At 55.5% G+C, this 20,843-nt stretch overlaps 1 protein-coding gene across 2 annotated transcripts in view; it reads right to left on the bottom strand.

Moving 5' to 3' along the window:
* The window catches only part of FBXL19 (F-box and leucine rich repeat protein 19), a 30,595-nt gene extending 11,243 nt beyond the window's left edge, over positions 1–19,352 (bottom strand). The window contains exons 1-9 of one of the 2 annotated variants that reach the window (XM_007990359.3): positions 18,473–19,352; positions 17,021–17,221; positions 15,506–15,649; positions 15,298–15,384; positions 14,993–15,211; positions 14,325–14,486; positions 12,069–12,580; positions 1,034–1,197; positions 775–936 (exon numbers count right to left, since the gene is read on the bottom strand). In XM_007990359.3, the coding sequence (XP_007988550.1) occupies positions 775–936; positions 1,034–1,197; positions 12,069–12,580; positions 14,325–14,486; positions 14,993–15,211; positions 15,298–15,384; positions 15,506–15,649; positions 17,021–17,197 (1,627 nt within the window). In that variant the 5' untranslated portion in view covers positions 17,198–17,221; positions 18,473–19,352. The remainder of the gene's footprint in view (positions 1–774; positions 937–1,033; positions 1,198–12,068; positions 12,581–14,324; positions 14,487–14,992; positions 15,212–15,297; positions 15,385–15,505; positions 15,650–17,020; positions 17,222–18,472) is intronic. The other variant, XM_007990369.3, reaches the window with a different exon arrangement.
* Between the last annotated feature and the right edge of the window lie 1,491 nt (positions 19,353–20,843).

Genomic DNA, 20,843 nt, shown 5'->3' with positions numbered 1-20,843 from the left:
CTTAGGAGACTGAGGTAGGGAGGATCATTTGAACCCAGGAGGCATAAATTGCAGTGAGCTGAGATCTCGCCACTGCACTCCAGCCTGGGTGATAGAGCCAGATGGTCTCAAAAAACACAAACACAAACAAACAAACAAAAGGATTATCTTATTTCAGGGGCCTGCAAATCTCCTTTTGAAAATCTTTCCTCAAACTAGACTTCTCCAATCCTGATTGCCTGCTCATTCAAGTTATTCATTCAACAGCTATCTGCAAAGCAGGCACTGGGGCACCAGCCAGTGCTTGCCCTCAGGGAGCTGCAGACCCTGGCAGGAGGGCACAGATGTGCATCAAGGCACTCCACAATTGCCCAGTATTATGCTGGTGGGCTGCTCTCAAAGCTGACAGGGACTCTGAGCTCAGTGTGGGGTGGGATCAGGGAGAGCTTCTTGGAGGAGTGGCATTTATACCCAGGCCTAAAGGATGATGAGATTTAAGTAGATGAAGAGAGATGGCCTCTGCTTCCAGCATCCCCCTCTGCCAATATGGGCCTCCTGCTCCACCAAACTGTTGGGTCTCATGCTCCCTGGGAAAACCCTGTCCCTTTCAAGGCTCAAAGTACACAGCAGGTGGGTGAATGAATAATGCCCAACCAGGGCCTTCCTATTCAAACTCATGTGTTCTTTCCTTTCTTCAAATACTTTACCATCCAGCATGAGTCAGAAGAGACCTGAGAGGCCTCCTACCCTACCCTTGCCCAGCCCATCCTCCAGAAAAGCAAACAGAGGCTGCACCTGGTTTGGTGTCTGGTGGAGGCAGCAGCAGCTCCCGGAGCTGGGAGTCTTTAACATCCTCGATCCAGCGAAGGTCCAGGAGCCGCAGGGCTGGCAGTGGGGCTGAGCCCAGGGCAGAGACGGAGAGCCAGGAGCAGCCAGAGAGCACCAGCTCCTGCAGGCCTTCGGGGATAGGGGGCAGTCAGGAAGCGGGTGCCGTGAGGACTCCATCCCAGGCCTGTCCCTGTCACCACCCTGTCCTCCACACCACACACCCTACCTTGTAGTCGGTTCAGAAGCCACATGAGCTGCTTCTTGGAGACACCTGTCCAGCTGAGGTCCAGGGCACGGGGCTGGCGGCGAACTACACCACTGAGCATGGGCGGGGTCAGTGACTTCCGCCGGCTCAGGTCCATTCGAGGCCACAGACGCTTGTCATAGCACCTAGCGGCCACAGGGGGGAGACAGAGACCTCAGCCCTCAGTTCTCAGCAGCCCACAGTTCCCAGGCTCCCCAGCTCCAGCTCCAAGGGTGTACCTCAGCTCTCTTCTGGCCACACAGACAACAGGGTGGCAAGAAGCACCTGGCCTCGGCCAAGAACACTGGGACTGGAACCCAACTCCATCACTAACTGGAAATGAGACCCTGGGCAAGTCTGCTCCTCTCCCTGAGCCTCAGAAGCCTCGTTTATGATCAAAGGCAATAGCCCCCCACTCTGCTTGGCCACAGGGCAGCTGTCAGGACACACCGGCTCATTCCAGCTGTGGGCCTCCCAGCATAGAAAGCATGCTGCCCAACACATACACAAATGCCACACATGCTGCCTGATGTCAGGCCAAGGGGACTGGTGTTATCCAGTCGTCTCCAGCCACCCTTGGGCTTCTCGATTCCTAACTGAGTTCCAGCGCTCTTGGGTCCTTGCCTTCTTTACTCATCTCTGCCTCTGATCCACACCTGCCCCATCTTGACAGTCAGCTGCCCGCAGCTGGACTTACAGTCCTAATATCTTCCCATTACATTACTGTGTTCCTCCAACTAGAATGTAAATTCCACAAGGGCAGATTTGCCTTTTCCACTTTTTGAAAAAAAATTTTTTTGAGACAGGGTCTCACTCTGTCACCCAGGCTGGACACTATCGTGGCTCACTGCAGCCTCAACCTACTGGGCTCAAGCAATCCTCCCACTTCAGCCTCCTGAGTAGCTGGGACCACAGGCACATGTCACTACACCTGGCTAATTTTTATTTTATTTTATTTTATTTTTTTTGAGACGGAGTCTCGCTCTGTCACCCAGGCTGGAGTGCAGTGGCGCGATCCCGGCTCACTGCAAGCTCCGCCTCCCGGGTTCACGCCATTCTCCTGCCTCAGCCTCCCAAGTAGCTGGGACTACAGGTGCCTGCCACCACGCCCGGCTAATTTTTTTGTATTTTTTAGTAGAGACGGGGTTTCACCGTGTTAGCCAGGATGGTCTCGATCTCCTGACCTCGTGATCCGCCCGTCTCGGCCTCCCAAAGTGCTGGGATTACAGGCTTGAGCCACCGCGCCCGGCCTCTGGCTAATTTTTAAACAATTTTTTTGCAAACACAGGGTCTCACTATGTCGCCCAGGCTCGTCTTGAACTCCTGGCCTCAAGTGATCCTCCTGCCTTGGCCTCCCAAAACACTGGGATTACAAGCATGAGCTACTGCACCCAGCTGTGCATTTGTAATGAATGAATCAAGCTAGTAATTACTTAAAAGCTTCCACTGACCACTCTCCCCTACCTCCTCATCTACAGCATTTCATTTATTCTCTGATTATGGAAGGCCTTTTAGGTCCCAAATATTGAAGCTACTGAATGAGGCCTGAACAACATTAAACAGGTTTCCTAACCCCAGCACTCCACAGGCCTCGACAGACTATCTAACATGCAGTGGGCTGGGTGCAGTGGCTCACACCTGTAATCCCAGCACTTTGGGAGGCCAAAGTGGGTGGATCACGAGGACAGGAGTTCGAGAACAGCCTGGCCAAAATAGTGAAACCCCGTCTCTACTAAAAGTACAAAAAATTAGCCGGGTGTGGTGGCGGGCGCCTGTAATCCTAGCTACTCGGGAGGCTGAGGCAGGAGAATCACTTGAACCCAGGAGGTGGAGGTTGCAGCAAGCCAAGATCGCGCCACTGCACTCCAGCCTGGGCGACTGTGCGAGACTCCATCTCAAAAATAACAAAAAAAACAACAAACAAAAACATGCAGTGAATTGGAGAAGGGCTTCTCAAACTTACTTCCCCAGGAACCCTTCCCAACCTCTCCCAAGGTAATCTAATAACACTGTAGTACACTGAAGTTCCTCTGGACTCAGTTTGAGAACTCTCTTCTCGTTCAGTAGTTCTCAAAGGCAAGTCTGGAAATACCTCCAAGACTCAATGGACTATGTCAGAAGCAGGCCCAGGTAGCTTTTTTTTTTTTTCCCCTTGAGACAGCGTCTTGCTTAGTCTCCCAGGCTGGGGTGCAATGCTGCGATCATAGCTCACTGCAACCTCAAACTCCTGGGCTCAAGCCATCCTCCCACCTCAGCCTCCTGAGCAGATGGGACCACAGGCATATGCCACCACACCTTTTTTTTTTTTTTGAGACGGAGTTTCGCTCTTATTGCCCAGGCTGGAGTGCAATAGTGTGATCTTGGCTCACTGAAACCACCGCCTCCCGATTTCAAGCGATTCTCCTGCCTCAGCCTCCAGAGTAGCTGGGATTACAGGCATGCGCCACTGCGCCTGGCTAATTTTTTGTATTTTTAGTAGAGATGGGGTTTTTCCATGTTGGGCAGGCTGGTCTCGAACTCCTGAGCTCAGGCGATCCTTCCCTTGGCCTCCCAAGGGAAGCTGTCTCTTGCTTCCCTCCCTGCCCTCATGACTCTGAAAGGCTTTTCCTTGCAGAAGCCCTGGGCTGGGGCAGTGATTCCCAAGCTCCAGTATTTGCTGTTCACTTATCTGCATAACATGATTTATCTTTGAATCATCTCCTCTTTGCACTTAAAACCAGTATTCTTTCCCATAAATATGTTAATCTTGAAAATAAACACAAAAGGCTGGGCTTGGTGGCTCACGCCTGTAATCCCAGCACTTTGAGAGGCCGAGACAGGTGGATCACAAGGTCAGGAGCTCGAGACCATCCTGGCTAACACAGTGAAACCCTGTCTCTACTAAAAATACAAAAAAAAAATTAGCCGGGCATGATGGTGGGCGCCTGTAGTTCCAGCTACTTGGGAGGCTGAGGCAGGAGAATGGCGTGAACCTGGGAGGTGGAGCTTGCAAGTGAACCCAGACTGCACCACTGCACTCCAGCCTGGGCGACAGAGCGAGACTCCATCTCAAAAAATAAATAAATAAAATAAAATAAACACAAAAAAACCAGACCAGAGTTATTAAACCCTAGCCAGGTGTTGCCGTTGCTTTAGGCTACTACCTGAAGACTACTTTTGTTAAACAGGGAGATAAGTATCAGAGAAGTGTTAGAAAAAGCACCCAATGGAGAAGACTTCCTTTCCAAAACTCAGAGGGATTAAGCCATACTTTTGTGTCACTGAAAAATGCCAGGCCTACTCCAGAGGCCCAGTGTGTCGTTTTATTATTTTTTTGAGACAAAGTCTCACTCTGTCACCCAGGCTAGAGTGCAGTGGTGCAATCATAGCTCGCTGCAGCCTCAAACTCCTGGGCTCAAGTGATCCCCCTGCCTCAGCCTCCCATGTAGCTGGGACCACAGGTATGCTTAGCTAATTTTTTCTTTTTAAATAGAGATGGGGTTCTCACTATATTGCCCAAGCTGGTCTTGAACCCCTGGGCTCAAGCAATTCTCCTGCCTCAGCCTCCCAAAGTGCTGGGATTACAGGCGTGAGCCACCGGGCCCAGCCCTGGTGTGACGTTTTTTTTAGAGAAGGCTGAGGGCACAGACACCAAGGCTTTAGTCCAAACACCTTCACCTCTCTGCCACCCGCTCTCCTGTTCCCTCCTACCCTCACCCTGCTTTTCTGGCATTCTAGCCTCTCCCTCTCCTGATTCCTTCCTCTCAACTAATAAACATCTGCAAATCTCTCCAATTCAAAACATGAAAAGGAAAAAAACCAACTCACGCGCGACCCAGCTTCTGCCCCTAGGTCCTGCCCCTTTGCTCTTTCAGTGAGCAAGAAAATCGGTGACATCTGCCACATCCAAAACCTCTCTCTGCCCACTGTGACCCCGCCACAACTGTCACCACTTCCTTGAAGCCACTTCCCTTCCACGGTCCACAGCTGAAAGGAAGCCCCTTTCCCTGGGGGCACCCACAGGCCCCCAACTGTGTTTCTGTATCATACTGCACAAGTGCCAGGCCACACACTTACTTGCCCACCTACAGACACAGTGCTGTCTAATGCCAACATGTTGTGGCACATGCTGTGCCTCTGCCAGAAATGCCAACCCAGAGCCTTCGTGACTCGGCTCCAGTGCCTCCTCTTCCAGGAAGTCTCCCGTACCCTTCCTTGGCTAGAGCTCATCAGTCCCCCTGCTCTTGTGCAACCAGGACACTAGGGTTAAACCTCAGAGGGGCAACCAAGAGTCACTGAGGGCTGAGTGTCTGGCTTCCACTGGGCATGGAGGAGGCAAAGATGACAGGTTCCTGCCATACAGTCAGAGAGACAAGGACAGTCCACAGTAACTGAGGCGACAGGTGGCATGGTAAGAGTCACCTCAAGGACTGGGTGGGGGAGCCTCCTGGGGGAACAATGCCTGACCTGAGACTCCAAGGAAAGCAGCAGTTACTTCAGCAAGGGGAGGGGGAGGAGGGTGTGTGTTCCAGATGGGGAAGAACCTGCGTCCAGGCCCACGAGAGACAAAACGGAGAGCTCTGGAAACCCCAGGCCACAGGAACTCATCATCATAACCAGAGTCATGCTGATCACAGTGACTTCAGCACCACTAACCAGCCATTATTCAGGGTTCACTGTGTGCCAGGCACTGTCCCATGCATTAAGCAGTGAACCTCATGCCAGCCCTAGGAGGTCAACATTACCATTATCATCTTCTTTCTACGGTAAAGAAAATAAGGCAGGCGGGCGTGATGGCTCACGCCTGTTAATCCCAGCACTTTGGGAGGCCAAGGTGGGCGGATCACGAGGTAAGGAGTTCAAGACCAGCCTGGTCAACATAGTGAAACCCGGTCTCTACTAAAAATACAAAAATTAGCTGGGTGTGGTGGCACACGCCTGTAGTCCCAGCTACTTGGCAGGCTGAGGCAGGAGAATCACTTGAACCAGGGAGGCGGAGGTTGCAGTGAGCTGAGACCACAGCATCCCACTCCAGCCTGGGTGTCAGACTCCGCCTCAAAAAAAAAAAAAAAAAAAAAAAAAGCCAGGTGCGCTGGCTCACACCTGTAATCCCAGCACTTCTGGAGGCCGAAGCGGGTGGATCATGAGGTCAGGAGATCGAGACCATCCTGGCTAACACGGTGAAACCCCATCTCTACTAAAAAAAAATACAAAAAATTAGCCGGGCATGGTGGCAGGCACCTGTAGTCCCAGCTACTCGGGCGGCTGAGGCAGGATGACGGCGTGAACCCGGGAGGTGGAGCTTGCAGTGAGCTGAGATCGTGCCACTGCACTCCATCCAGCCTGGGCAACAAAGCGAGACTCCATTTAAAAAAAAAAAAAAAATTAGGCCCAGAGAGGTTGAGAAACATATTCAAGGCACCACAACTACCATGTGGTAGGGAGCAGAGGCAGGGTTCCACCTAGCCAGCCTGGGTGAAAGCCTGAATTCTGAGGAGAGAAGAGGCACGGGTGGAGCTGCAAAGGAGGGATGGGGCGGGGTATCAAGGAGGGCTTGAATGTCAAGGAAGGCTGGAATGCCAGGCCACAGACTGTCATGGTCACTGAGCCCAGAGCTGAGGATGTGAGCTGTGAGGATCTAAATCCCAACTCTGCCACCTCCAGGCTTTGGGGGGCCTCAGGCAAGTCACTCGCCCTGTGTGGGCTTCCATTTCCCAAACTGTACAGTGGGGTGAAGAACAGCGCTTCCTTCAGAGGTTGCTGCGACAAGGAAGGGACACAGTTCAGGGAAGTGGTTGGTGCAGTCAGTGGGCCCAGTTCAAGTCCATATGTCCAACAGGACTGCGATGGTGGGCGTTTGTTGTGAGGGTGACAGGGAGCCACAGGTGGGTTCTAAGCTGGAGAATGACACTGAGACAAGAGGCAGGGAAAGCTCTAAGAGCCAAGGTGTGCCATCGTCCCAGAAACATGTGGCTTGACGCCAAAGTCCCCTAACCCATTCACTTCCTCCTGGACTCCAGCCACCCCGCAATGAGTCCTTTCCTACTAGGCTGACCTGCAAACCCTCAATTCCAATCCTAACCCTCCCTCTTGCAGAAGCCCTGGGGAACAAAGAGTTGGACCAGCCCTTACTGCCCCCTGAGGGCTCACAGCCCCTAGGGCTCCAAGCACTGCCAGTTCCGCCCTCTTGGAGGTCACTGAGCCCCAATGCCACCACTGTTCTCCAATCTGTCCACCTCCAGGCCCTACCCGACCATGATCACCTTGGGTTCCAGTCCCTTCCTCGCTGCCCTCTCTCTATCCATGTCCTCAAAAGCCCCAACCCTCTTCCTTGCAACTCAACAAACCCTGCATGCCTCCCCTGCCACCCTCTCTCCACTCTTCACTCTTAAGGGATCACTTCACTTTCCAGTTCCAAGAGAAGATGGAAGCCACCAGACAGGAAAGCCTCAGCCTCCTGCTCTCCCCTACACATGCCCCTCCAGCGCCACCCTCTGTACATCTTTCCACCCTGCATCCTGGTTTCCTCTCCTCCACTCATTCAGCGAAGATGATCTCACTGCCCACTGTCCGCCAGGTGCCGTTAGACACCAGGGACACAGCAGGAACAAACAAATCAAGTCCCTGCCTGGGAGCTGATGCCCTCGACTCCATTCATTCTGGCTTTGGACCCCCCTCAGCCCCCAGAGCACAGCTAAGGACCCAAGGTCTCCTGGTAGCAACAACCACCACTTCCTGGTCCTTGATCTCCCACGGCCTGTCGTCAGCATCCACCTCTGCTCACCACATTCCCTCCTGCCTCACTCTCTACTCAGGGGCATACCTCTGGCCGTGGGCTCCTCCAATTCTCTGGCTAGGCTCTTACTCTAACTCACAAGTACTGATGTATGATCTTTTGCCCTCTTCATCAAAGCTGCTTGGCTTGCTACCTACAGGCTGAGAACTCCCAAACTTGTATCTTTCTCTTGAGCATCAGACCCACACTTCCTGAGCACACCACACACGTCAGTCATCTGAGCTCTTTACCTTCCCCGAACATGCTCCTTCTGAGCCTGGGGAATGATGCTGTTGCCCATACAGGCTCCTGGGTCAGAAACTCACCTGAGGGTTACCCTGCTGTCCCCACTGCCAGTTAGTCACCAAGTCCAAGCCATTCCACCTTTTTTTTTTTTTTTTTTGAGATGGAATCTTGCTCTGTTGGCCAGGCTGGAGTGCAGTGGCTCGATCTCGGCTCACTGCAACCTCCGCCTCCCGAGTTCAAGCGATTCTCCTGTCTCAGCCTCCCAAGTAGCTGGGATTACAGGCACCCACCACCATGCCCAGCTAATTTTTGTATTTTTAGTAGAGAGAGGGCTTCACCATGTTGGCCAGGCTGGTCTCGAACTCCTGACCTCAGGTGATTTGCCTGCCTCGGCCTCCGAAAGTGCTAGGAATTACAGTCATGAGCCACCATGCCCGGCTTTTTTTTTTTTTTTTGAGACAGAGTTTCTCTCTCTCTGACCAGGCTGGATGGAGTGCAGTGGCATGATCTCGACTCACTGTAACCTCTGCTGCCCAAGTTCAAGTGATTCTCCTGTCCCAGTCTCCTGAGTAGCTGAACTACAGCTGTGTGCCACCATGCCTGGCTAAATTTTTTGTATTTCTAGTAGAGACGGGGTCTCACCATGTTGGCCAGGCTGGTGTTGAACTCCTGACCTCAAGTGATCCACCTGTCTCGGCCTCCTGAAGTGCTGCGATTACAAGCATGAGCCATCATGCCCGGCCCAAGCCATTCCACTTCTTAAAAAGTTCTTACACCGAGCGTGGTGGCTCATGCTTATAATCCCAGCACTTGGGAGGCGGAGGTGGGTGGATCACCTGAGGTCAAGAGTTCAAGACCAGCCTGACCAACATGGAGAAACCTCCATCTCTACTAAAAATACAAAATTAGCCAGGCATAGTGGCACATGCCTGTAATCCCAACACTTTAGGAGGCCAAGGTGGAAGGATCACTTGAGGCCAGAAGTTCAAGACCAGCCTAGGTAATAGCAAGTCCCCGGTTCCTGCAAAAAGTTTTAAAAATTGGCCAGGCACAGTGGCATGTGCCTGCAATCCCAGCTACTCAGGAGGCTGAGGCAGGAAGATTGCTTGAGCCCAGGAGGTTGAAGCTGCAATGAGCTATGACCGCACCACTACACTCCAGACTGGGTAACAGAGACAGACCTCTCTCTAAAAAAGAAAAACAAAACAAAACAAAAGGCCTGGCAAGGTGGCTCACACCTGTAATCCAAGCACTTTGGGAGGCCAAGGCAGGTGAATCACCTGAGGTCAGGAGTTCGAGACCAGCCTGACCAATATGGCAAAACCCCAGCTCTACTAAAAATACAAAAACTAGGCTGGGCATGGTGGCTCATGCCTGTAATCTCAGCACTTTGGGAGGCTGAGGCAGGCGAATCACCTGAGGTCAACCTTGTCTCTCCTAAAAAAGTACAAAAATTAGCCGCGCATAGTGCTGTATGCCTGTAGTCCCAGCTACTCAGGAGGCTGAGACAGGAGAATTACTTGAACCTGGGAGGCAGAGGTTGCAGTGAGCGGAGATTGCGCCCAGGCACTCCAGCCTGGGTGATAGAGCAAGACTCCATTTCAAAAAAAAAAATTATTCAGGCATGGTGGCGGGCACTTGTAGTCCCAGCTACCTGGGAGGCTGAGACAGGAGAATCACTTGAACCTGGGAGGCGGGGGCTGCAGTGAGCCGAGATCACACCACTGCACTCCAGCCTGGGCAATAGAGTAAGCCTCTGTCAAAAAAAAAAAAAAAAAAAGTTATCATTGCAAATCTTTCCCCACTGCTGCTGCTTCTGTGCCCAGACCTGGCAGAGCCTCCTGAGTGGTTCTGCTGTGCCCCCACAGGCCCCTGCTCTCCCCAGCTCTTGTGCTTTTCATTGAGAGGTGCCATCTGATTATTTAGTACCCTCTAGGCACTGTGCTGAGGGCTTTGCAGGAATCACTTCACTTAACCCCACAAGGTGAGTATTCATACAAACCCAGACCGCAGATGAGAAAACCAAGGCCTGGAGAGGTATCGCTCTCCACACATGGCCACACAGCCAGTGAAACCCAAGGACGCAGACTCCAGGGCCTACACTGGGAGCCACTGCCTCTCCCTTTGTCTGCTTCAGGCCACACGTCTCCCGTTGAAGCAGAAATTAGGTCCCTTTCAGTCTGGCTCCCACATGCCAGGCACAGAGTTGGCCTTGAAGGGGCCTCAGCAAACATTTACCTGATTAGTACATGAGGCGGGTGTCATCCCCTGCAACTTCTGTAACTATCTGCTTCTATGTTGCAGCTTAACTATATGCTTTTCAAGGGCACAGATCTACATTCTGAGGCCTAACAGGCTGTGCTTTCAGCAACTATTTGCAACTAAGTAAATACTGGCTACAATGAGGGCTCTTTCTCAGTAATTCCTATTTCCCAGGTACTGTGCTCAGTTCTTCCTGTGTATTAGCTCAAGAAAACACTATGCAAGAGTGCTGATTGTCTGGTTTTTCAGATGAAGAAACCAAGGCACAGGAAGTTAAGTGACTGGCCTAATGGTTTACAGCTTCATCAGCTGTAACCATAACCGGTAGCTCATTCCTGTAATCCTAGCACTTTGGGAGGCCGAGGCGGGCACATTACTTGAGATCAGGAGTTGGGAGACCAGCCTGGCCAACATGGTGATACTCTATCTCTACTAAAAATACAAAAAAAAAAAAAAATTAGCCGGGTGCGGTAGTGGGTGCCTGTAATCCCAGTTATTCTGGAGGCCGAGGCAGGGGAATTGCTTGAATCTGGGAGACAGAGGTTGCAGTGAACCAAGATCGTGCCACTGCACACCAGCCTGGGTCACAGAGTGGGGCTCCGACTTAAAAACAAAAAAAACAGATTCTGTCGCAGGCAATTTGCCTTCAGAGCTTACACTCTGGTACTTTTGGCTGCACGATCTCTGCAGATACCAGAAGGCACCAGTGGCCCAGAGCTGGTCCCAAAAGAAGACTAGAGTTTGAGTTCAGCCATGAACTTGTACTATAAGTTCAGGTGTCCCTTTTCCCTCACAGGGCTGCCATTATGAAGGTCAGATCAGCTAACCCTGGTGCAGCGCCCAACAGGGAGCCTGGTCCCAGCCACAGCGAGTCCCTGGGAAAGAGCCTGATAGCCTCGTTTACTGCAACATTTCTTGGGCACTCACACCGCCCTTTGTCCCGTGCTAGGGACATGAAGATAAAACAGACACAGTTATCTGCTCCCACCCCAGCAACTGACGGGAACATGAAATGAGTAAATGAATGAAGGCTTGTCAACACGCCGAAGGCCTCTGTGTGCTCTACAAGGGGAACAGTGCACTGTGGGAGTTTGATGGAGAGAAAGAGGAATTTTGTTGGGGGCGAGATCAGAGAAGAAGACAAGAGGCTCCGGAGGATGACCGACATTTCTAATCGAGGCTGCGGGGATGGGGGATGGGCAGAGGGTGTTAGTGGTGGCTCCAGGGCAGAAGGAAAGCAGGAACTGAGTCAGGAGGTTCAAGCCTGGCTGTCTTTCGAGGGCAGGGGCAGCCCAGCACATGGCGTTCTCCTATGTGAATGGAACCAACCATCAGACTGTTTTCGGAAGTGGCAGTATGAGAAGTGACAATGCGGTACAGCGCTCAGTGCTATGGCTGACACACACCAGACACAATATAATCACTACTATTAGGAGGAAAGGCACTGGAGCCAAAGGGCCTAAGTTCCAATGCCTGGTTCTACCACCACTTCCCTTCCACATGACCTTGGGCCTCAGCTTCATCTGAAAAAGGGGAAAATAACCTCTACCTCAAAGTTGTCTGGGGAAATAAGCCCGTAAGTGCAAAGTAACTTGCATGTGGTAAACACAGAAGGATGCACTGTAATCTGTACACGCTAGAGAAGTATCCCCAATATAAAAGCAAGGCCCAGAGAGGGCCAGAGACCTACCGCAGGTCACCCAGCAAGCGGGAAGCCTGCTGGCCACGGAACGCAGGCCTGTCCAGGCCACTCACCAGCGGCTCCAAGTTCGGCAGACTCGCATGCAGATACACAGCTCCCGTGGCCCAAGGTGCTGGAAGACGCGAAGCCAGGCGGCCCGGGGCAGGGGGTGGTCGGATCCAGCAGCCAAGGGGAGTGTGTCGGGCTCAGGGCTTCGAGGCGGGGGCCGCACCACGTGCCGCTCCAGCTGTGGAGGCCGGGGTGGTGGGGCGGGGCCCAGGGGCCAGCTGAGCAGGGGCCCCCCGCTGCCAGGGCGCACAGCCCGCCGCCCCCCGCGGTTCTCTTTCTCGCCAGAACTTCCCCGGGCTGGCCGTCGCCCATTCCGGGCCTCGCCAGGGGCTTCGTCCTCACTCAGCGATGTGCCTGAAGAGTCGGAGTCGGAGTCTGAGTCCGAGGAGGAAGAGGAGGTGTCAGGCACCCGTTCCAGCAGCTGGCACATCCGCTTGAAACGTTCTAACTTCTCCCTCTGCGGGGACGGGGACGGCACCGCTGGGCCCTCTGCAGAGGCCAAAGGCGGCTTTGGTTTCTGCAGGGAGACAGGGTTGATGCTGTTCTAGGGCCTGGGATACATTTTCCCACCCCCCTACCCCAAGGAGTCATCAGGGGATGAACAGCCCAAGGGAGAGTCCTGAGTTCCAGCCCTGGCTCTGCTCAGGACAGTGGGAGACCTTGCTAAAGCCACTGCCAGGCCCTGGGCCTCAGTTTCCTCATTGGTAACAGAAGGGTGCTAATTAAAATAATTTCTAGCTGGGCATGGTGGCTCATGCCTGTAATCCTAGCACTTTGGGATGCTGAGGCGGGAGGATCATGAGGTCAAGAGATCAAGACCATCCTGCCAACATGGTGAAACCCCTTCTCTACTAAAAATACAAAAATTAACTGGGCATGGTGGTACGAGTCTGTAGTCCCAGCTACTCGGGAGGCTAAGGCAGAATTGCTTGAACCCAGGAGGTGGAGGCTGCAGTGGGCCAAGATTGCACTACTGCACTCCAGTATGGGCGACAGAGGGAGACTGTCTCAAAATAAAATAAAATAAAATAAAATAAAATAAAATAAAATAAATTTCCAGCCCTTATGGATTTGCATGGCTTAGGCAGTTCCAAAAGCAATAGGGAATGGAGAAATGAGAGACTCGCTTTGAGTCCTGGCTTGCCCTCCCCTCTGGATGGCTGTGGGAAGCCCCTGCTTCATCATCTACTACCCAGACCAGCTGGAGTAGGCGTCTGTCCACCAACTGAGGGTAACAGTGACTGGCCCCATGAGCAGCACCCTACACCGGCTGACTCACTCCGTCCTCACAGTCCTAACACAGTGCTGACCTGGGCCACTCTTTTTAGACATGAGGAAACTGAGGCTTAAAGGCACGAAGTGACTTGTCCAAGGTTACAAACTGACAAACAGCAAAGGCAGGATTTGGACCCAATCAGGCGGACTCCTGTGTTGAGTGTCCACGCCAAGTAATATCTCAACTCTGGCTTTACTGTATGACTTGGACAAGTCTTCAAACTTCTCTGGGCCTTATTTCCCTTGAATCGAGGTAAATTTTATAGCTTACAAAGCTCACTGCCTTTCAGAACCTCGTTAGACATATACAGTTCTGCAGAATAAGGGGGCAAGGCAGACAGCAGCATCTTCACTTCATGGATAAAGAAACTAAGGCCTCAGCACTTTGGGAGGCCGAGGCAGGCGGATCACGAGGTCAGGAGATCGAGACCATCCTGGCTAACATGGTGAAACCCCGTCTCTACTAAAAATACAAAAAAAATTAGCCGGGCGTGGTGGTGGGCGCCTGTAGTCCCAGCTACTTGGGAAGCTGAGGCAGGAGAATGGCGTGAACCTGGGAGGCGGAGCTTGTAGTAAGCTGAGATTGCGCCACTGCACTCCAGCCTGGGCGACAGAGCAAGACCCCATCTCAACAAAAGAAAAAAACAACAACAACAAAAAAAATAAGGCTCAGGGTGGCCGACAAGCTTCTAGGACCATACAAAGAGTAAACAGAGAAATTTGAACTCAGTTCTCTCCCCTGTAAGGCTTGGAAAGATGAGGCAAGTAGGTCAGATAGCCCTAAGGGTTTTTGGGAAGTCAGGGGCTCCTGTGGCCTGGACACAACCCACCCTCCCACCCAACTCATCCCAGGAGTCCAGACGCCCACCATAGCCAAGTGGGGCTGGGGCAGAACAAGGTGAGCAGGAAGGGACAGTCCTCAGGCTCCAGGGTGAAGGGTGGGGCAAGGGAAGGTGGGAAGGGGAGGGAGGAGGTCCCCGGCACACCTCCCAGTTCTCGGGAGGGAGCCCAGGGTGGCAGGATGAGAAAGCCTGGCTCGGATTCAGAACCCTGGGGGGCAGCAGGCCCGGGCCGCCTGGGTCCGATCCTCGGAGGAGGCAGGCGTCTCCACCCACCTTCTTCAGGTGCCTCTCTCGGCCTCCTTTCACCTACCAGGGTGAGAGGGAGATATGGGGGAAGGGAGAGACCCCATTAGGCCCTCATGGGTCAGAAATCTAAGGTCCATGCCCTCCTCTTAGACTACAAGTCCCAGAAGCCCCCGTCCCAGGGATAACTCTGAGCATGCTCACCTTGCACCCAGCGTCCTAGCCCACTGAGCATGCTCCATCTCCTCTTTCCTCCCCTCAGGCCCTCTCCAGCCCCTCCCTCCTCCCATGCAGGGATGATCTGAGCATGCTCTCTCCTGCCTCCCTAACCCACCCAGGGCTCCCAAAGCTTCCAGCAGTGCCAGCTCACCTCACCTGTCCCCCGCTCCTCCACATTGAGCATGCTCTATCCTCCCCCACCACCCAACTCCTGAACTACATCTCCCAACAGCCCTTGGGGGAACCCACGGAGCACCGCTCCCAGGCCCACACACCCCCACAGAACCAGCCAGGACTACAGCTCCCAGAATTCCTAAGGCCAGGCCTAGTGAGCATGCTCCGTGGCTCACCTTTTTCCTTGGGGTGGGGGGCTCATTCCCTGCCTCCCTTTCCTTTCGTTTGGGGGGCCCAGGCACGTCCTCTTGGGGGGGGCCGGCAGGCAGGGGGCCCTTGCGCCTAGGCGGGGGTGGTGGAAGCGGCGGCTCCTCTGTCAGCTTCCATCCGCTCCCCAAGCTGGCGCCCTCCTCGCCGTTGTCGGCCCTACGGCGGCCAGGCCCCTCACCTGAATCCTAGGTGGGACGGAAGCTGGAGGTGAGGGCCTGCACAGCTCCCCGACCCACCACCTACCCATAGCTCAACCCAGCCCAGCCCCTACCTTGCTGGTGCGGCCTTCCTGGGTGCAGCGAGGGCACTCCCAGCAGTTGGGGATCTCTGCATTGATGACACCCTCAGCCTTCCCCATCTGTAGGCAAGATGGCAGCGAGTGGGGGGTTGGCCAGGAAGCCCAGAGCCCGGGTGCCCCCCCACTCCCTGCTCCCTGCCAATCTGCCCCACCCCAGTTGCCAGGATTCCAGGGCCATCACCTTCAGGCAGCCAGGGTGGACGATCTCGTTGCAGATTGTGCACTCCATGAGGCTCAAACCAAATTTCTCTTCCTCTCCCTCCACCGTGTCCTCCTTCCCAGCCTCCCCACACAAGAGGCACACAGCTGTGTGTGGGAGCACCGGCTGTTGGGGGAGAGGGGACATCAGGGGCCCCGAAAGCTAACAACAGGGGAAAGACCCTTCCTTCTAGGGACCCTGGCCAGCTGCCGGATGAGGTGCAGCACCCACGGGCCAAACTGGGTCTGATCCTGAGTTTGCTCCTTTTGGGAGTGTGACCTCAAGCAACTAATTTAACCTCCTTAAGTCTCCATTTCTGCATCTGCAGAATGGGGCTAAGAATCTTTCCCTCGCAGGACTCTTGGGAGAGCAAGATGATACATGAGAGACACTGATATGTAGCTGTTATAACCTGTGACTGTTATAGCTGGACCCAGGGCCAGTGTGACCCTGAAATTACAGCTGGCTTTGGAGAGGACAGGAACACTCAGAGCGTGGGGAAGACAGCTTGGGGTGATACCGAGGTCGCTCCATGAGAGTCCAAGGGTTGCTCTGAATCCCACAATGAACCCGGTTTTGGCAAGACCCCCTGGGAACACTACCGAAGTCACTAGTCCTGGGGAAGTGGGGGCAGCCTCAGGCAGTGTGACTTTGGGGAAGACAGTGGTAGAACTGAGTCATAACAAGGATGCGGCAGAATCAAGGAAGATGCAGGTAGTGGGAGAAGAAAGAGTGAGGCAAGGGGTTGGGGGAGAAAAGAAAAGAAGTGACGGGCTGAAGGGTGAAGAGACCAACCAGGAAAGAGCAGCAGGAGGAAGAGAGGGAGGTGGCAGAGTGGGGAGGGGGACGCAGGATGCAGCTGGCTCCTCGCGGCTGCTGGGGAAGGGCCGTGCTCTGGAGCCCAGGGACGCTCAAAGGATGAGGAAGGCAGGGCGGAAACCCATGCTTCCCTAATCCCTACTGTGTGCTGGGCCTTGTGGTAGACACATTCGCGTCCATGCCATTGTTTAATCTTTACAACTCAGCAAAGGAAACATTTTACAGAGAAGGAACCTGAGGTTCATTCAACGTTATTTGCTCAAGGTCACATAAAGGGTGAGCTTGGCCTCAAATCCAAGACCACCCTTGGTGAGGAATAGGCCAGAGAAGGGCAAGACCTGTTGGAAGGACGCCATCTCTGGGGATGGGCCCCTCCTGCACAGAGACCTCTTGGGGGGTGGTAAAGCAGGGGTTGGGCATTCTGTGGGGGTGTGACTCTGAGAGCTGGGAAGAGCCTCAAAGTAGGGACTAGGTCAGATCCTTCTGTGCACCTGGACGCTGCCCCTAGCTTGGAGCTGAGGACATAAATGGACGTTGACACAAACTAGTGAATGAAGGGAGGAAATGAGCTAGTGAACAAACAGCTACTCTACAGGACAGGCTGGGAGGCAGTCACCAGCCATCCCAGGGAGGTATTGGGAAGGGTGGGCAGAGCTCAAAGGTGGGGGCAGAACTCACGGCAGTGCACTGCCGGAGCAGGCACGACTGCTTCATGCGCCCGGGCCCCCCGAACTTCTTCATGTCTCGGCAGAAGTGGCAATCCCCGCACTCAGTTCGCACACAGGCCCGGCAGCGGCGGCAGCGGGTTCGGCGTCGGCGCGCTCCGGCCCCCGGCCCCCGGCTGCTCGACGACATTGGGGGCGTCAGCAACGCCGAGGGCTGTGGGTGGATGGTGGCAGGGTAAGATGGGCCCACTGGGGCCCTGGCCTGGGAGACTCCCAGCAGCTCCCTCCACCCATAGACAGCTAGAGCCTGCCCTCTTCCCCAGGGGGACAAGGAGGTCACCCCATCCTGTGTATCTGGGGGCCAATCCTCTACTCATGGCCTGTCTCCCTGCAGCAGCTCAAGAGGAGCCCAAGAACCGCTTCCTCAGGGTCCCACCCCTAGCCCAGGGAGCAGGAGGGGATACCCAAGCCCTCTCCTCTGCCATCCCCACACACTAGAGCTCCTTGGAAAGGTCAGGCACTCCTTGTCCGTGGTGTTAGCTTGGAGAGGTCCCAACTCTTCCCCTGTTATCAGAGTGTAGAATACCCCAGGCTCTCCCCATCCTCAATCTGGGGTAAACTGCCCAGATTCACCTCCCAGATACCCACAGATTCCTAGACGGAAGCTCCGGACTTTTCTTCCCCCTACCCCGCCACCGCCCTTCATCCACAGCAGCCATCCAATCTCTCTTCCCCTCAACCCAGTTATCCTCCCCAGATCTAGCGAGATCCTTGCCCCCAAGCCTCTAACGATCTCCTCTGCCCACTAACATCCCAGGGCTCTGACAACCCAGGAGATGCTTCTTCAGAGACCCTTCTCAGCCCAAGATCTCAGCCCCTCTTGTTCCCCACAGGGCTCCCTCCTCTAGGACATCCTCCTCTTGGATCCCTCAGGTCCACCTGGGCAATCTCCCAGATTCCTTGGGATTCTAGAATCCAGCCTGACATCTCCCCAGAACTCAGGCTGGGCTCAGTCCTAGGCCCCCCAGCATCCCGGGCTGCTTTCATCCCTAATCATCTAGAATCCCTTGGGCTCCCCCTCCCATGGAAACCAGATCCTCCAAGATCCCATGTGGAATTAGAAGCCTGGAGGGTCTCTTTCCAGTCAGAGTCTTACCCCAGATTCCCCCTTTCCAGGGACTTCCATACCCATCCATGGGGCTAAGGGGCCCTCCAGCGCTCCAGGGGAGGGGCCTGGAGGGCGGCGACTGCAGGCGGGGGTGGGGGCTTTCAAGGAGAAGCAGGGTCTAGGAAGGAGGGCCAGTTCCCCAGGGTGGAGAGGTCATAGGAAGGAGGGCTGGAGATGAGTTTGGAGCAGAGAGAGGGTGAGGCTGGGGGCGGGGAAGGTAGAGAGAGGCCGGGCTGAGGATGAATGGGAGTGGGCGCTGCCCAGGTCTGGGGGTGAGGAGGAGCCGCATGAACCCACCTCACACGTGTCCCGGGAGCCATCTCTCCCTTCTCGGCAGCTCCCGGCGGGTCGGCGGCCATCGGCGGCGGGGGGGCCGGGCGGCGCGGGGCGCGGAACGCTCAGAACGCCGGGGTCCACGGCCCCCCGAGGGCGCTCGGCCCCTCCCTCCGGCGGAGGCCGGGACGGCGGCGAGTGGAGATGGGGGGCGCCGGGGGCGAGGCCCTCCCACGGGCTGCGGCGCGGCCCTTCCAGGGGGAGGTCCTGCTCTGGGGGGCTCAGTCCCTCAGCCCCCCCAGGCCAACGGGGGCTCCTTGGGCGCAGGGTGCTCAGCTTCTGCCCGGGGCCCACTCAGTCCCGGGTCCGAGTCCCAGCTCCCCTCCCCCCGCCCCACCCCGCCTCTCCCCAGCGCCCCTGGCCCTTTAACTGGCCCCTTCCCGGACCCCACTGCCCAGGGGTCCAGGGCCAGGCCTGGGCCCCCCCACCGTTTCCGGGGTTCAAACCCCGCCCACCGCCGGTTCCCGGGGAGGGGGGGGTCGCTGTAACCTGCCCCCCTCCCCTGGGCCCGCCCCTGGACTGCGACCCCCTGCCCTACGGCTATGAGGCGAGCGGAGGGGGGTGAAGGAAGCTGCTCCGGCCCCGCCCCCCCAGCCCGCGCGCACCCCCGACCTCTCCCCCTCCCCCCAGCGCGCGACCCTCGGGAGATAGGGATTTAAATAAAATTTGAATAAATCCCCCTCCTCAAGCGGGAGGGTGGAAGGATAGAGGGGGAGAGGGAAAGGGGAAGGGGGTAGTTGGGGTGTCTTAACCCCCCTGGTCCCCCAGCCCCGCGCTGCTACGGCCCGGGGCCCTGGCCGCCTCTCTCATCCCTCCTCAGCTCCTTCCTCCTTCCTCCTCTCTTTCCCCCTCCCCTCCCTCCTCCTTCCCTCCTCCTCCTCCTCCTCCTCTTTACTCCCTCCTTCTCCCAGAGGAACCCCGCCCCCTTCCCCCTCCTTTCTCCACCACCTCCACTTTCTAGGACGAGCGCGCGCAGGGCTCGACGGGAGTTGTAGTCCTGCAGCCACTGATACTACGGGGAAACAATGGGACGCTGGGGGCAGCGGGAACTACAAACAGGATGGCGGAGGGCGTGCCCAGCCGGGAGCCGAGGATGCCGGGAGTTAGAGTCCCGTTGCCCCGAGGCTCCCAGTTGCAGAACATCGAGAAGGAGCGGGAACGATGACTACAAACAAGATGGCCTTCTCCCCCGACCCGACCTCCTTCCCAGGCACTCACACGCCCTCCTGTCCACAACCCTCCGCGTGTGTGATACCTGACGGGAGTCGCAGTCCATCTGCTGCCTTCCCGCTGCCATTTCTACTCGTCAGGAACAATGGAAAGGTGAAAAGGAACGAGGACTACAAGCAAGATGGCGGAAGAGGGACCTACACCTGACTAGTAGTCGATCTTACGAGGTGCGATGGGATTAGTAGTTTTCTAGCCTTCCAGTGTTCCTTCAGAATGGTGGAACCAGGAGGACGAGGAGACTACCATAAAGATGGCAGGCCACCTAGTCTCTCCCGGTCTCCGCTTTTCACCACCTTGGGCACCTCGCCCGCCTGTGGTCTCGAAATCCCCCCAACCAGTGGCGCACGGCCTGACGGGAGTTGCAGTCTCCCGGCTCCCGTCTATCATCTCCAGTCGAGACAATGGAAGGGGATGGGGCGGGGCCACCGGCAAAGATGGCGGCTGCAGGGCTGGGGCGACGGTGACACGGGATGTGTAGTCCAGGCGCCTAGCCTCTTCCCTGCGGAAATAAAGGAGAGGACTACGATAAAGATGGCGACCTCTCCCCTCGACCTCTGCGCCAGTGCCTGCTGGGAAATGTAGTTCCCTGCCGAGCGCAACAGAGAAAGTACGTCGCTGTTGAAATGTGAATCCCGGCGGACACGCCAAATTGCGAGCCGACGGATACGGAAAGACTGTTTTCTCCTCTCCCCGCCGCCCACCTCTGAACAGCCTGGCGGGAAATGTAGTCCCAAGCTTTCACTCGCGAGTGGAGGGGGAGGATTTATTTCACCGGTAGGGATCAGTGAGGGTAGGGGAGAAAGACGTCGGGCGATCCAGGAATAAAGAATGTCCGCCTCCCCATGGGGTGAGGACTTCGCGCTTCAGGGGAGGGCCCTTAAAGGAAGGCAACAGGAATCCATCAGTCTTGTCGACCAGGGGGGCGTGGTTCTCGTCGAGAGTGCATTTACACTCTTGTACCCTAGAAAGCCTGGGCGCCTCCCACTCGATTCCTGCTCCTTAGACCTCCGGGAACCAGTGTCTTACAAGGCGTGCGGGCTCCAGGGAAAAGGACGTGGAGTCACAGCGAATCCCCGCCCCGCCCCGGGAAGCCCCCAAACCTTGC

This window comes from Chlorocebus sabaeus, chromosome 5, assembly GCF_047675955.1.
Source record: "Chlorocebus sabaeus isolate Y175 chromosome 5, mChlSab1.0.hap1, whole genome shotgun sequence".
NCBI classification, from domain to species: Eukaryota; Metazoa; Chordata; class Mammalia; order Primates; family Cercopithecidae; genus Chlorocebus; species Chlorocebus sabaeus.
This window is presented reverse-complemented; position numbering and strand designations above follow the sequence as displayed.